This window comes from Desmodus rotundus, chromosome 11, assembly GCF_022682495.2.
Source record: "Desmodus rotundus isolate HL8 chromosome 11, HLdesRot8A.1, whole genome shotgun sequence".
Classification (NCBI taxonomy): Eukaryota; Metazoa; Chordata; class Mammalia; order Chiroptera; family Phyllostomidae; genus Desmodus; species Desmodus rotundus.
The window spans coordinates 63,387,051-63,404,426 of record NC_071397.1 but is presented as its reverse complement, the minus strand read 5'-3'; the positions used below and the strand labels follow the sequence as shown (position 1 = coordinate 63,404,426).

Sequence of the window (17,376 nt, the reverse complement as noted above, 5' to 3'; positions counted from 1 at the left end):
GTAAACTCTAGTAGATTCTGGATGTATGGTCTTCCTAATTAGGAAAATGATAGTGTGTACCATCATTTTTCTAATTTATATTTATCAAATCCTCATAAAACAGAGTTAAGGCAAAGTCTATAAAAGACAGCAGGATTAAATAAAACCTGTGGTCCCCACTTCATTTGAATCTTGCAGGCAGGTCTGTTAGGACTCAGCAATCCACCTGGAATTCAGGTGCATGGTTACAAGCGTGTCACACGGTCACACAGCCACAGCCATGATGCCGGACTGATACATCCCTGCTAAACCAGAGGTCTGGGATTTGCTGACACTGACTCAGAGTCCTTACCCATGTAAGTCTTTAGGTTAAATCTGAAGGATGACCAATGATACTTGCAGTGTGAATTTTCTTAAAAAAAATGTAACTCATTATCCAACTTTTAAGACTGATGACTCCCAGAACTCTGATTTTAGCCTGAAAAATACCTTAAAACATCTACTTAAAGTTATTTTGTAAATATAGAACTATATAGTAAAATTACATGTTTCTTACATACCCTCAGAGTTACAGAACGCTTTTAGTACCTAAAACTCTGTGCTAGAAGCACTGACCAGAGCTGTCTGGAGGCTGTGTTCGTCATTACGCTTTCATTTGGTGAGCATTTTCTTTGACGTTTCCCACCTTAAAGCCTTATGTGTTTACAAAAATCACATACCCCTAAGTAGACATTTGAGCTCGATAACTGCCTTACAGACAAGGTGTTTTCCTCAGATGCACACACGAAATGCAACATACATAATACTGCTGGGTCTCACATTTCCTATTGTGTGATATATACTTTAAAAGAAAAATAATTTTGAAAGAAGCATGAAATTTAGCACCAATCTTGATTAAATCTTTCTTTGGTAGGGGGGAAAAAGGCACCAAAAACACAATCAGTTCATAGCCTGGGGTCAAAACACAGTGCTCTTGACACGGAGCCCTCTGGCCCTGAAGCAGCATGCCAAGGTAGGCTGAATAATGGAAGGCACATTTACCCATCCCGCTCCTGTGATGCATTCCAATCAGACTACATTACGGACGACTGCAGCAAGGGGAGGCCACAGTAAAGATTTGTGTTTACACACATTTCAAATACTTTTAAAATCCACTCTTTCGATAACTGACGGATACTGGAAAGTACTATCTGGTAAAGAACAAAAGTCATACAGGGTGGGGCAAAAGTAAGTTTACAGTTGCGAGCACATGAAACAGAGTTACTCATGTATTCTTATTTATTAATCATTACACTATTTTCTATACGAACAATTACAAACCGACTTTTGCCGCGCTCTGTATATTAGAGGCCTCAAAATAGAATCACAAACCTAATTTGATTTCTTAATGTTATTTTATATAAATAGTTCCTCTCACTTACATGCTCTGTGACATTCAACTCCAAAATGCTCTTCTTACAGAACTAATATTGAAAAGCTGGAAACAACTTTAATTAAATTGGGAACTTGTGGGTTAACCTCTACACTATAGATAAAATCAACAACAGCATTTCCAAAAACTCCACTGAGACAAAAACTCGTTACCACTAGGAAAAGGGAGCCTTTCACAGAAGTTCAAGGTGTAAGCTATAAAGTGAAGGCGCAAGCACACAATCTGCTGTCAGTGATCGTCCGCCATCCCGCCAAAGAAAACACAGATGAGAAGAAAACCTCGTCGCCAGGCTGCCCGTGTAACTGGAAAAGCCACTGGTAAAGCATTTTAGTAAGTGTTCACTATTACACACAGATCTGTCCTTTGTTAGATTCTCCACAGACCACATTAGTTAATGCTCGTTTTCTGTTCCTTTTATATCCATTTGTCAGACAAAGCACTTAAGAAAGTTTATTATTTTGACCCCCTTGCCTAGACACCCGAGTCACCATCAGCTCCTGACTCAGCACGGCTTTTAGTCGGACACTGAAAGCTGAGGTAGGTGCGCTGTCATAATCAAGTGTCATGGTCAAGGACTCAGAAAGGTTTTCTCAAACTCCCAGTATCTTTCCAACGTACCAATAAAAAATTAAACTCTTCTGTGTCATAAATGAGGTAGTCTTATACCTGTCAAGAAGATACTACCATGGGGGATTTCTGTGAATGTATAGGGGTCAAAATGATTAATGTTCACTACTTAAAAACTGATTAATTTAACAAAGAACTAGCTAAGTAAACGACTGTGTCCCAGACTTCAAGGTTTCTCTGAGTGATTCAAAGGTGCAGCGATATTGCTCCACGGGTCTTTATCGTCTTAGAAGGAGCCATCGGCTAAGTCCACATTTCTGACTCTTCAGTAGCTGTGGTTCTAAGCTGTATTCAGCTCTCACATTTAGCTATGGGCATCGGGCCCTTTATTCTTGCGCACTGCAACCTACCACTCTCTAGCGTATTTATCAAACAAAGTGTTAGTCTGCACCAGCAACTGAAATGATGAACGTGGCTGTGGCTATGAAATAATGGGGAGTCCAGGAGCTGCCTGTTGCTGCTGTTCGCCTTGTGATCGATCCCTGGACCCCAAGCATTCTAAGACTCTAGATGGTCTTATTTTCCTTTTACCAAATCAACAACAAAATAATCGGTGAGTGTAAGGTGAGCAGAATTAGTGATTGTCAGTAAAGAAGCAAGCCTTCCTCCTATGGTTTGTTTGCTCTTGTTCCACACTACCACATCACCCTTATGAATGGCAAATTATTCTTTTGTTTTAGTAACAAAGCAAAAGGTTTGCATTTTTTAAAGAGTTAATTAAACTATATGAATGGTGTATTCTTCTATTAGCAAGACACTATTTGTCTTTCAAATTAAAAATACTACAGATGTAAAAAGAAATAAAGTTCTCTTCCTCCTACTTTTTGCGTTTTGGAAAAAAGCAACAATCTTTAATCTAATACAGAATTTGCTCCTTAATGTTTATGCCAGCAACAATAAAGTTTTCAGTGTTGTTAGAAATTTCTGAAAGGGTTCAAATAAGTTTTAGATACTTATTTAAGTCATTTACATATTTAAAAATTGGAGCTAATTAGCTTATACTTTCCCTTTGTATTGTGCCTCTAAACTCACCAAATGTGAGCCAGCCTAAGGCAGGCTGACTAGGACCTGCCCCCACAGGCTCCCTACATTCCAAGGTGCCCTCCACGGTGTGCTCTCGGGACTAAGACTTAGCGAAACTTTAAAGGAATAGGACAATCAAAGTAAAAAATCATACTCTCCAAAAAATATGTATGCTAAGAACTTGACAGTCTTTTCTCTGAAAGATTTACCTTAAACATTTAAATAAAGTTTTACATGTTAACACAAAGATGCCAATTATGTGAAACTTAATCCCCCCCAAATTATAATCACATAATTTAAAAAAATTTCAACGTACACCATTAGCACTCTCAGTTGAAAGCAGATTTTTGAAGGAATGGGGAAGTAAAGGGAAAAAGAATGATAAGGATGAATATAATATGAAAGAAGACATGCTTACTTTACAATTAAGTGTAAATTTACCTTAAAAGTGTGAAAAGTTGAAGCTAATAGCATTAAAGGTTTCTCCACCCTTGGGCAGAGCCCATGTGATCATCCGCAAACAGATAATGTATGGATCATGAAACGCAAATGAACAGAATTGGAAGCCTGATGCAATCACTGTGCAATTTCAGTGAAAACCGCACGTCCTGGTGTAGGGCCACAGACCAAGCACTGCAACTGCAAGCGAAGCCATTTACAAACTTGGAGTGAAGTACCGATAACCTGAAATGGATGGATCCCAACAATATCCACTGCAATGAAATTTAACCAAACCTTTTCCGGAATATCCTCGGGCATCGGTTACCTGTGTATCTGATCCAGCATTTCTGCAGAGAGGAACCCTGATTGTTCCCCTTTTTATGTTACTGATGGCCTCAAATATACAAAAAAATATTGTGAATGTGACAATTTACGGAGTCCTGTCAGAAACAGGATGATGAGCTGGAAAGCAAAGTTCTGACTATTATTTTCCTCTCAAAAAAGTGTCTGAATTTAACTAAAAAAAAATTTAGGCATGTCTAAAACTTTGTTCAGAATTAGAAATAATTTACTTTGATGGAAAGATTAATATTTCTGTGTCTGAAACATGAATCTTTATGGATATTAGTATTTTTCATTTTCTCAGTTTATAGAACTTTTAGAACTTTATATAGACTTTTAAAACTTTTTGTTCCAAACAACGTATTACTAAATATGCATTTTATGGAATTTAGCATTTTACCTTATATACGTTTTCTTTTTAACTTTACATTATTACAGCACAGTATTCTCCATAGGAGTCTATTATAATAGAACTGTTTTGGTGATATAGATCCTGGTTGACTCATTCCACTGGACTGAAAACTACATATATGTGATATTATATGTGTAATAGTCTGAGATCTAATTTTTATTATAAAAACTTAAGCAAGTGACTTTTCTCTTTTATTATGAAAACTAACAAAGCAAGATCAAGTCTTCGAGTTTCAGATTATTATCTCTCCCCCTAAAATCAGCCAAATTTGGAAAGGAAAAGTACTTTAGAAGTCTTTACTGAGTAAATGTTCTACTTCAGAATTATTCTTTCTGTAAAATTGCAGGTGGGTGAGTCTTAGGAGTCTCAGGCAGGTTTTACAGTCGCTCTCAGTTGTATGTCCTTACCTACCTCAAAAGCACTGACAATGAGGAAATGATGTTTCATAACTAGGCATGCAGAGAGGAAAAACCTGATACTGTGTCACATCATTTCTAAGTCACTTTCTAAAAGTTTAAAATAAGAATATAAGAGGGCAGTGTGATGAATGTACTTTGTTTGTTTGTTTGTTTGTTTGCAATAGAACCTTCCAAAAAACAAATTACCTAAGTCCCCTAAATATGAAATATGGAAATATTGGAAGTAGTAAGTTGCTGAGTGTTTTCACCATCAAAATTATTTAAAGTCCTACTAAAAATCATTCCAAATTCAATGCTTATTTTGCAGAAAAGAAAGTTGATACTGAACGGAAAGTCACTGGGTTTTCTAGCTGTTTACATTAACAGCCGCACTTCCCTCCAGCCTCCAGTGTGCGGCCTCTCCCGCCCGTATCGAATACAAACTCATCTGCTTTCCAGGTGCCCCCTCCTCAGCAGAGACAAGGAGTGGAAGTAGGAATGCTTTGCCTCTCAGAAACAATCAGAGCTGAAAAGGAAAGTAGGGAGACAATGGAGTTTTTCTCCTTACGGGGAATTTACAAACAGGTGGATCCTGGAGGTACTTTAGAAAAGGGCAGCATTCTTCCCAGGTGAAAAAGCTACATTTGAGGAAAATCTAATATATATCTATATTTAGGATTAAGTATATGTGCATATTATTAACTTTTAAAGACCTAAATAAGAAACAAAGATGCACTGAAGTACGATTCCAGGGACTGGGAACGTGTCCCATTTTTTATGGATGAGTACAGGTCATGATATGGCTTGGGGTTTTAATTTTAGGTCCTTAAAACTCTAACAGCCTTCTTACAACTGTCTGTGAGTAAACAGGAAAAAGTACCGGGAACGTTCACGGGGAACACACTAGGAAAAATACACATGAATGCAAATTTCTGCCAGAAAGTCTTGGAAATGTAGCAGTTGTTTCTCCTTACAAATGCTTTTAACCTTTCAAGACCCATTGTTTTCATAAGCCAACGTGAGCAACTGTGTCCTCAGAAATAGAGAATCTCTTCACAAACACAAAGACTTTTCCCAGGTGTGCCTGAGGCTGCAGCTTGACAACATGCTCAATAAAATTTTGTTTAAATATCAGGTCCTAGTGCTAACAAATTCAGAAGTCAGAAAAAATGCTACATTAAAATTGCCAGAGTGTCTCTCATTCATTCTATTTTACTTTATTGTTACAATTTAAACAAATTCAGAAATTTGAGGTGTTTCTGGCTACTTGAGTAAAACACACTGCAAACGCAAAGGGAATAACCATAAACGGAAGAAATACCTGATTTTTGAGCTGCTCTGCCCGTGTGAACAGGATCTTTTCATCCCACATGCTGATCACGGAAACATTGTTAGCATCTGCTCCAGGAGGGTCCTGACCCCAGAGCCCATGAGAACTTCGTTCCACAGCCTGTTCAACAGGCAAGTGACTTTAACCCAGACTTGGGGTTTAGGCAGATCTCACATTACCTAGAATCCAGGCTTAAATTTTGTAAAAAAACTTTCCAAATAGGAGAAATTAAAATATAGATACCAGAACGAAAAACAGCATGTGAGACAACAAACAATATTTCCAGTCCTAACCAAACTGCAGCCTTTTCAGTATAGCTTGAGGTATTTTTAAATATCTGTAGGCGCTGAATAGCATTCACAGTTTCCAAAGCTGCTTTTTACTGAAATAGATCCAAATTCTCATCCTATTTGACTTCCAGACATGTTTTCATGTACCAGAGTCTCTGCCCTCAGACCCATGGAAATATCAGGCAGCTATTCAGTGGCAGAAAATGGTTCTTACAGTAATAAGGGTTCTATTTCCCATTATTGTGCTATTTTTAGGGTGCGATTAAAAAAATAAGAAATTTGCAATTCATATAAAAGGAAAACTTGCTTAAACTTCTGAAAGCAAGTCCAGTCTGGTGGAGGTATGTAAGGCATTAAATAACAGAGTCAGATTCTTTTTTTAAGATTCCAGATGAACTTGACAGCAGAGAGTTCTGGTTCTCCAGCATTTTCTCCGTCTTTTCTCCTCCAGTGGTTCTACTGATCTCTCTTTGCTTCTTACTGTGGATCCACGGGATAAAACAAAGGACAGCTCCTCCGATCAGGGGGGGGACTCCGGCGAGGTAGAATGACACATCATAGGAACCCAGCTTGTCCCGAAGTAACCCTGGGAAGGGAACGAACTGTCAGCAAGAGAGAACAAGTGTGGCCCCTAGGGGTCTCAGACCAGTCCCACTCATGGCCTGCCTAGTCCCCACCTAATGACTTCATCTCAGTAGAACTAGGTCAAACATCTCATATTACTAAATATTTTTAAGGAAATGTGTCTGAAACGTAAACCTTTTCTGACAGGAGGAAGGAAAAGATCCCATATCTTTAATCTTGTCACAGACTACAAGGTATTACATGGAAAAAATATTTGCAACCAAGCTTTGGCTTTCTCAACGCCCTTCGGAGGTCGTCTGGGGCGGTTCTGCCACACGGCGTCAGAAAAGCTGCCACCGAGCTGAAAATGCTCACACACACCTCCAAGTGTCGGCATTGCAGCCCTTCCTTGGGTCTGCTTGTTTATGAGATAACATGAAACTATTTAAAATTATAATTTAACATCATGAAAAATTTATCACTTAAGTTAGGAAGAAAAGGGTGATTTCATACATTATCGAAAGGTAACCAAGGGTTATCCTCACGAGAGGAGACGACGAGAACCTGTCTGTGGCACTCTAATAAACAGACCCTTGAATTCTGCTTCTGAGAACTGCTATTTAGCAGACTCCTTACGTTTTACTCTAACCCAATCCAAATTTTAGTAGTTATCTTAGTGTTTTTAAACGTATCAAGCTTTTACTTTACAACCTCAGTTATCGGAAAGGACCCGGGAACGGGACGCACTAAACACCCGACCCTGCCGAGGGTCGGTCCAGTTAAGCAGCGGCACGTTGGAAAAGGGTGCACTCATTCTGGGTGGAAACCTAAAAGATACAATACGTCTAAGTGTGCGATTTTCCTATCTTCCGAATCAGAATACTTCCTACATAACTGGACCTTTCATACGTATAAACGCTAATTATTCTGTCTGGCTGTAATACTATGATCCCCCAGAACCTCCTGGCGAACCAGGGGCTTTTTGCCGCCAGTGGCTGTGGTGCTCTGCCTGCTTCGGAAGTTTCCTGTTACCCCCTGTTTTCTTGGTCCATTATCAGTTACTTTTAGTAGCAAACACCATTCCTACTAAAGTTCTGCTTATCGTCTACTGTGGACCTGGAAACCCTAAAAAGCTAAGCTTGTAAGGTGCAAAACGAGTGTGACTAGTGGGAAGAGGGGAGGGCTGGAGGGTCTCCTTCAGAGACTGTGCCTGGAGATCCTGAGTTCTGTTTGGTCTGCGCGGCAGTGACGCCACCTGCTTGATTCAGGACTGGTTCCCAGCTGGCAGAGTTGCCAGGCACGTGTGGCTCTGTACGTGAGAATGAACTGAGCTGCACTGTGACTGAGCCCTTCACGTGCCCGACACAGATGATAGTGAATACATTTAAATTTCATCAAGTCTTCTTATCATACGAAGTCACACTGGCCCCCAAGCAGTACTGGACATGAGACATCTTTATACTACCACTCAGGATTTCTGAAGGTGAATGTCACATAGCATAAAATTAACCATTTTAGTGGCATTTAGTACATTCACAATCTTGTGCAACCACCACCTCTGCGTAGTTCCAAAATGTTTTCATCTCACCAAAAAGAAACTCCACTCCCACTACGCAGTTACTCCGTAGTCCCCTTCCCTCCAGCCCCTGGCAACCACAAATCTACTCTCTGCCTCCATGGACTTACCTGCTCTGGATATTTCACATAATGGAATCATGCACTATGGGACATTTCGTATTTGGCTTCTTGTTGCACACAAAACCAAAAGGCCAGTAACTAATAAGTTACATATTTTACATGCAAGAGACACCTAGGACCTGTGGTAATAATGCTATGAATGAATGTAATTACTAAATAATAATTACATTTACCTGCGATGGGTGGGCCCACAGTCATGGGTATAGACATGAATCCCAGCAGAAATCCAATCGCTTGGGAAACGTCCTGGGCGCCAACTAGCTCGAAGGCGATGGGGGCCATAATTGAGATGAAGCATCCATCGAAGAGGCCCATGATGAGGCAGACAGCGATGAGGGCCCCAAAGACATTACACAGGGGAATCATCATGGACATCAGACCGATGAAGAGGAAGGAGAGAACCTAGGACAGACACCACAATGTCAACCCTACATCCAGGAGAAGTGACTCTTACAATTACTGAGCAACATGTTTAGAACTTTAAGGTAGTCACGGGTTTGTCGCCTCCCGGCCCAGCTCCCCTTGATTGTATACATGTAACAAACTTCCGCAGCCATCCCCCCCGAGTCCCCCTAGCACTTGCTCCGTGTTCCCATTACGGAGGCGACTCCACCCCGTCCATCTCAGGACACGCACAGATTAACTACTGAAATCCTGCGGCAGCCAAAGTCCATCTGTCGCCAATCTGACCAAAAAACAGGTATAATTTTGATTCACAGCGACACCTATTATTGTGTTGGCTGTTGTCATTTTTAAAAAATTTGATAATCTAAGAGAAAACAGGTCCGTGCCCCTGACTAAACAGTCAGATATTTCATGTTTTAAAAATCCTTGAGGAATGTGAGAAATCATTCACTTAAGAGTTCAAAATGTATTACTATATATTTTGGGCATATTTCTTAATACTTTACCTGACTACAAGTTCTCCTTTACTCAATTCAAACTATATTAATTTATAGTCTTTTTCAATTACTTGACAATAACTATTAGTTATTTAAATTTGTTAAATTTTAACAATTGTCAAATTAAAATTGTTCACTGTTATTTCAAAGTACGCTTTCTTGGTTTTTCTTTAAGATTTGAGTTCACAGAAATCCACACATGTACTCATTAGCATTTCTCTCACTAGCTGTTTCTCCCTTCCCTGCAGCTCACTGGTGAGAAGTGATGATCTTTCCCCGCAGGCATCGTCACTACCCGAAAGGCAGCTCAGCTAGGGGTCAACAGGCCAGGCTGCTGAGGGCAGACGTGTCCCTCGTGTGCAGGGATATTTGAGCCACACGGAGCACAGGCCCAGGTCTCACAAACCGTTCTTACGGGAGGTTCGGTGCTTCTCATCACTTCCCAGAATAAATATTGATCCGTGTATCTAATAATGATCTGTAGATTCTGGGCTCCAGAATGTGAAAGACAAATAAATTTAGTATTACATGCAATGTTTTTGTTTTTGTTTTGATTTTTTGGTCTGTTTTCCTCAAACGCAGCAGCTGTGGTTAGATTTAAATAAGGGTTCAAAGGTTTCTGATTTTCTTCTGGGTCCTGGCACTGACAGTTAATAAGGCACTGACAGTTGAGATGTCTTTCTTGCTTTTGTTTTCTTAAAACCACCCAAGGAAATATATCCTGTCATAGTATTACAGGCTCTAGACGAAAACCAACCCCCTGCTTGATTTAGGTTATGTACTTAAGAACAAAAAATTTTTTGTTTGTTATTACCATTCTCATTTCTACCACAAAGAGAGCATTCTTGCAGAACGGTCAGTTTAACTTTTGCTCAGGAACCTCAGTATAGTTCAAGAGGAAAAATGAGCTGCACCTGAATAAGCAGAAGGCGTTTGCAGAGGCGGCCACGCAAGCAGCCGGAGTTAGATTCTAGCGTTCCTCCCATGAATTGATGCGATATTAAGTTTCCAGACTTTAGAGCCCCCGGCTAGGGACCCAGGGCAGAAACCAGTGGGCAGCAGAGATGTGTCGGGCCATCACAAACTAAAGGGCCACAGCCGAGTAGCTGGTTTCTTCTAAAGCACAAGAGGCCACAGCCCTTTCAAAGTACTTCACAGGGAGTCTGTTCAACTTTCTCCACAACACAAGCACCACCATTTCTGCCTGAGGGAGGTAATGGCCCCAGTGCCGCAGCCTGGCTGAGGAGAGGGGCCTCATGCAGGATGGGGAGTTGCTAAGAATTTGGATAATATTTTGGAAATAGCTTATGTTGGTACAGCATATACTCTCATCCCAAGATATCTTCAAGGAAATGTAAAACAGAACGAAAAACCAGGCAACACAAATCAGTTCATCCTATCTCAGCCAGAGGAGGTTTCACAAGAAGATGGGTATGAAAGTGATTAATTTTTCTAAATTACAAAAGATTCTAAATTACAGAAGTAATCCATGAATACATTTTTTTAAACCAATTCAAATCTTAGAACAATGTATGCAGTGATATATGAAAGTCTTCCTTCAAGCTCCTCTTATCCTCAACCCATCCCCACTGTCCTTGTCAGGAATACCACTCGGTTTGGTCTGCACCCTCCTAGACCTTTCCCACGCACACCCACAGGTCGTTCAGGTCTGTCTGCTTTCCATCGGCGGATGCGAGGCCCACACTTCACTGTGCCCACCCCGCACAGAAACATGACCCCACGGGAAAGTGATCCAAATCCAAAGTTTCCAGTTCTTTCACTGCGCAGTTACAACTTCCAGACCTCTGCAACACTCTCACACTTCTGAAACAGTTACATACTAAACACTCAAATCTATACTAATTTACTGCCGACTGGAAAGGCGGGCCTGTGAAGGGAAGAAAGATGGTAAGAAAATACCAGAACACAGCCTGTCTTCTTCCCAATAAAGTACACATGAGAACATACTCTGGGAACCTTTGCAAAGATTTTCTTTAACCATTACTATTCTATATGACGCAGGTTGGTTATCTCTTCATTCAGGATTTTAAACTGTTAGGCTGAAAGTACCTGAAACCCAGGACCTTGGCGGGCGTCCTAATTCAGAGCTCTAAGGAAATGTGTGAGATACGCTCCTAAACTTGTTACCTGTGACAGAGCCGCCAGCTCAGGATCACCAAGGCCTCCTTTCTTGGGACCTGTTCCAGATCAGGATCTGCCTTGGTATTTAATAGAATAATAAAACATAATAGACGCGAGATGAATCAATCATCCACTCTGGGCCAGCACTTGGTATAAGATGTCACCGTGACTCCTCCCCACAGGCCTCTGACAGTTCCGGAGACAATTAATGGCAGGACTGGTGTGAACTCCAGTCTCACTCCAGAGCCTGTGCTTTTCTGCGCTGCAGCCTCGCAAACCCAAGATGACACTGACCAGGAATTAGACCTGTGGGGGGTTATAAAGTGTGTTCTGTGCCCAGCTGCCCCTCAGAAGTGGCTTCAACGGACAAGTTGGGGAGAGAACTGTCAGAGTCCCATGAGGCTGGGATGTAATGATCGAAAGCAGGGAGCGGGTATGAGAAAACACCAACAAAAGGAAGGAAAGAGAGGTAAGCAGCAGGAGCATTCCAACCCTTAAAGGCTGGGCCAAAAGGCAGGCAGCCAGGGAGGGAGAGAAGAAAGAGGAATGAGCAAACAGGCCGACCTGGAGCTGGTTGCAGCCCAGCTGAGAATCAACACCACAGTGACTTTGGGAAGCTGGGCCAGGGAGGCCGGACGAAGGAGGGGCAGAGCAGGGGGGTGGTATAAAGGACAGGTCCCGTGTGGGTTGGGCCTGTGCTGGCTGGCACGGGGCTAGTGGGCTCACAAGACGGACCCAGAAGTGGCTCCCAGCAGCCAGGGGACACACTGAAGTCCTTCGAAGGATGGACTTACCTTACCTTCACAGGTAAGCCCTAAAAGAGGACCTAAAAGGTTGTGACTCACTTTTCATCCAAAATGAGATTACTGACTTTTAACTCACTGCTGTGTTACTGCAAAGCAGACATGGAACAGGTTAGGAAAGTATCTTCTCTTGTAAATTCCATGTAATATGTATTAAAATGTGCCCCCAAATGTAAATGACCTGACTGCCCTGCGAGTAACAGGAAAATTTTTCACAAGTTTGAGTAAAACATTGATGTGTAAAATATACCGTAACTTTATGCCCCGTGGCACCTTAGTGTGGACCTCCATCATCTCTCTCCTGGACCACCACTCGGATCTCCTCATTGGTCTTCCTCCCCACTTGCACTCTTGCTTCCCTCCCAGTAACCCATCCCCTACACACAGAGCAACCACAGTGACTTTAAAATGTAAAATCAGGCCCTGTTATTTTCCAGCAAAGACCCACTACACTGAAAGTAAAATCTCGTCTTGGTTCTGAAGGCTCTGTGTCATCTGGCCCCTCCTGGCTTTCCAACCTTTTAGCATGCCACTCTGTCTTCTTGAGTTCCCAAACAGGTCCAGCTTTTCCCTGGTTCCAGTCTTGCTCCAGAACTCAGGGACTGTATCTGTCTTGTTTATATTAGGCTACCAAGGTTTAGATGAGTGCTTGGGACACAGTATGCACTCAGAAATTTTATTTTATGTTTTGTTTTGTTTTTTTTAAGATTTTATTTATTTATTTGTAGAGAGAGAGGAAGGGCAGAGAAAGAGAGGGAGAGAAACAGCAGCATGTCGTTGCCTCTCATGCCCCCCTTACTGGGGACCAGGCCCACAACCCAGGCGTGTTCCCTGACTGGGAATCAAACCAGTGACCCTTTGGTTCACAGGCCGGTGCTCAATCCACTGGGCCATACCAGCCAGGGCATGTTTTGCCTTTCTGGAATGAAATAATTTGGGTTCTTTATTGTTCTTATGCCACCTTTCCCATGGCTTTTGCTCTTCAAAACAAAAATATGTCAGACTGGGAACCCCACAGGTGGCTCAACTTCCTTTGGTATGGCTGCTGGGCCTGAGAAGCACCACTTTTTGTTGTGGGATAGGAATTCTCCACCCGAGCTGTGTCCAGCATTTTTGAATTAATGAAAAGCAACTGAAACTTTGTAATGCAACAAATGGCCATTAGAGGGCTCCCTTGACACTTGAGAACAAGACCAAATGTTCTGCTAAATGTTTGACCTGAACATCCACAATTAGGTATTAATATAACGGGGAATGATCGCAGTGAAATCAGAAAGGCTGGCATTCGTGCTGCCTGCCACTACTAGAACCAGTAAGTAGAAAGAAGGATCAAACCTTTATGGGCGCTTTATTTAGATGAACAGCGATCTGAGAAGACAGGAGGCTGTGTACCATCAAAAACTGTCTTAACATCTCATCTCAAGCTGACCTTTTTATAAGGACAAGAAACGGTAGGTAAGGGGTTTGGAATGAAGGTTCACTGGAAAAGAGTTGGAGTCTGGCAGCATTTTCCTGGTACTTTATCTGTTGATCAACAATTCTTTATCTACATCATGGACGTTCCCTTCCTGGAACACTACGGCTCAGATGACAGACCATCTCCAAGGCTTGCAAACCCCCTGGGGCACAAAGGCTGAGTGCTGGCCTCCTGGAGTCATGTGGTCATGCATTCCAATTCCTGAAATAACAGCTTTCCACCCTCATTAGTCACTGAGGCCTATCAACTAAGGCTAAAATCTTTAGTTCCCCCATTAACAGTATAGTAAATACTTTAAAAAGCAGAACTCTCCCACCTGTCCTTCTGGCTGTATGACCAGACTCCTGCCTGTGGCTGTCCACCTGGACCTCCTCACACAGAGACACCCACCGGGAGGCAGCCTCTCGCTGGCGTTCACATCTATCAGTGGAAACAACAGGACCTTCCTCAAAGGGCGGGCTGAGGAGTAAAGGAGGTAATGCATGTGGAAATGCTTAATGTATGGAGGCCGTCATTACTTCAAATCACTTAGCGGAAGTTCTTCTGTGTGTATCACATGCTGCTGAGTGGGCTCTGACTCCTGGGACCCTGTGAATGAGAGCTGTCCACAATGTCCTGTCCCCGGCAGCCCTGCCCAGTGCCTGGAGCCTCATGCCCACGGTCCTCAGAGACTGAGTCCATCTCATATTTGGTCTTGCCCTCATCCCCAAGCCTTCGATTTATCCCAGCATCATTGTGGCCCAAATTGGGATGGCTTCAGTTTTGTCCTTTTGGCCTCCAGCGAAGTTTCCGGCTTCATTTGCTCTAAGACCCACTCGTTTGTCTTTCTGGCGGTATCCACGGAGCTCTCCCCCAACGCCGTGTTTCACGTGAATCCATGCTTTTCCTATCAACTTTCTTCACCGGCCAACTTGCCCATCTGTACACAGTGAGATACTTTATCTGTTCCCTTTTCCAATCATTCTCCTGTGCCCAAATTTCACCTCTCCTTCAAGGCCCTGCTGCAATACTGCCTCTCCTCTACACGGTGAGCAGACACGCTCAGTGCTGAACCCCAAGTCCCCTTTCAGCTCTCCTTTACCTCACCTCCACAGCCAAGCTTCCGGGCAGAGTTGTCTACATTTGCATTTATTCAGCTGGTCACGATCAGACTTTTGTACCTGCCGATGCGCTGAAACTTCTGTTGCTAAATCCAACGAAAACCTTTTAGTCTTTCCCATGCCTGTCCTCTCACTAGCTACGGACGCTGCTGACCACTCCCACTGCTGAGCCCTGCTTTTCCCTACCAACGTGGCCACTCCCATTGGGTCTCCCTTCACACCCCTGGTCCTCCATTCAGCCCATACAGCCCATGAATACCAAAGTCCCACAGGACTCTCTCAGGAGCTCCAAACTCAACTTCGCTTTCCACAAGCACCACAAACTTAATGTGGCAAAAATGAATTCATCATTTTACTCCGATTTACTGAATTACTCAACTTGATAAAACAGCAAAACCATCCACTCCGTTATCCAAGCCATAAATCTCAGACCCAGCTTAGATGGCTCCATCGACCCCTCATTCCCTGTACCCCTATTTTACTCCCTATTTGATTCCCATATCTCTGCCTTGGTTCTTCCTGCCTAGAGTACTTCGATAGTCTCCAAATTATCCCTCTGCTTCTGCTTTTTATTTTTAAATAACAGCTTTATTGAAATATAAATTCATATATCATAAAATTCACCCATTTAAAGTGGACAGTTCAATGGGTTTTAGTTCATTAACAAGGTGGTACAACCATCAATACTATCTAACTTTAGAATACATCACCCCCAAAAGAAACCCCATACCCATAGCAGTTACTCCCCATTCCCTCCTCCCCCAGCCCCTGGAAACCACTGATCTACTTTTTGTCTCTATGGAGCTCCCTGTGCTGGACACTTCATAGAAATGGAATCATTCAATATGTGGCCTTTTGTGACTTTCTCAACTCTTACCCCCTCCTCCACTTCACTCCACCCTTCAGAGTTGCTGGATTAAACTTTATAAAATACAATTCATGTCATGTCATTCCCTTGCTTAAGATCCTTTCATAGGTCCTGGTAGATTTCAGGATAGAGTTCATCCTCGTTTGTGCTTGTGAAGGCCCTTCCCAACCTGGCTCCCTCCTAACCCCCCAGTCAATCTACTATTCTCTCTTTATTCCATTCAGACATTCCGTTTCCATCACACCTGCACTTCTTTGCCATATGGTTTCCTCTGCTTGGAACACCCTTCTCTGTCTTCCTTATCTGTCTACTACTCACGGGTAGCACTCTGCGAGCCCAGCAGGGCTGGCTGCTCAGACCCTCACCAGTGATTCAGATGCTTGGCGCCTATGTTGCTATGGCACCCCCTAGCACACCCACTATTCCACTGTGCTGTATCACGGTTTTCTGTTTCCCCAGGAGGCCATTAGCTACTAATTGAGGCCACAGACCATGTTTCATCAGCAGGCATGGAGTCACTTAAACACTTGTCGAATGAGGTCCATCTGATCTTGGAATTAGCATTTGTTTATTGTGTACTCACAATACCCAGAAGGCACATTGCAATAAAGAAGCTCAAAAGACAAACACACCCTGCTCCTGAATTTCACAAGATATTGCAAAAGGCACATGACTATAAGGACTATGCCAAAAACACTCCCCTTAGAAAAAAAGCTATGGGCAAAACCCATTTTGGTTTAGTGGAGTTCCACAGCTAAACAGAGAAGATGGTTGTTTGACCACCAATTTTTCATGCTGAAAACCCACGACTCCGAACTGATTTTGCCCTTGAAAAACTGCTTGTAGAAATTAGACTCCTCATTTTTACAGAAGAATTTAAGCAAATAAAAACAAGTAAATAAACGAGCCAGTAGGTGACAGAATAATTTGCTGGGGGAAAGGACTAAGGAAAGTACCTGTAGATAAACCTTCTTCACACCAGGCACGTAGTCCGCAATCCTGCCGAAGAGCAGCCGTCCAACGCCCGACGTGATGCCGATGCACATGAGCAGCACCTCTTTCTTGCTTTCAGCTTGGAACCTTTCATTCACGTGTTTCATCTGCAGACCAGAGAGAAGGGAGCCACACTGAATGCGGCAGGAGAGCCTGACAAGTTTTGAGGCACTGTACAAACGCCTACGATGTTACCCACTGCCATGCCCTTCCTTCCAAATTCGAGTATTTATAAAATGTGCTCTTTGAGAGCATATGAGAACATAAGAAAAGTTAACAAGCTTTAGCGTACATTAAATAAGAATTTTCGTGAGGTCTGTTTCAATGTTTAATACAAGGTTACCGACATATACTTTGAAAGTTAACATTGATCCATTCAGTGATAAGAGAACAGCCCTTTGAATGCAGCACATGACCTTGCTCTGTCAAGGTCATCCAGGGATCCAGCACATGATCTCTTCCATAAAAGGCAGTATTTTAAGGGTCAGTTCTGGAGTTTCATCTCTTCTAGGAGAGCCTGAACCAAACGGACACCTCTGAATTAAGCTGTGCTGG

The 17,376-nt window shown here is 42.5% G+C and overlaps 1 protein-coding gene across 1 annotated transcript in view; it reads right to left on the bottom strand.

Annotated features, from left to right (window-relative positions):
• Nucleotides 1-396: 396 nt before the first annotated feature.
• SLC16A10 (solute carrier family 16 member 10) overlaps nucleotides 397-17,376 on the bottom strand; it is a 99,310-nt gene continuing 82,330 nt past the window's right edge. The window contains exons 4-6 of the mRNA XM_053913942.1: nucleotides 16,785-16,928; nucleotides 8,710-8,938; nucleotides 397-6,860 (exon numbers count right to left, since the gene is read on the bottom strand). Coding sequence (XP_053769917.1) covers nucleotides 6,628-6,860; nucleotides 8,710-8,938; nucleotides 16,785-16,928 — 606 coding nt within the window. The 3' untranslated portion in view covers nucleotides 397-6,627. The remainder of the gene's footprint in view (nucleotides 6,861-8,709; nucleotides 8,939-16,784; nucleotides 16,929-17,376) is intronic.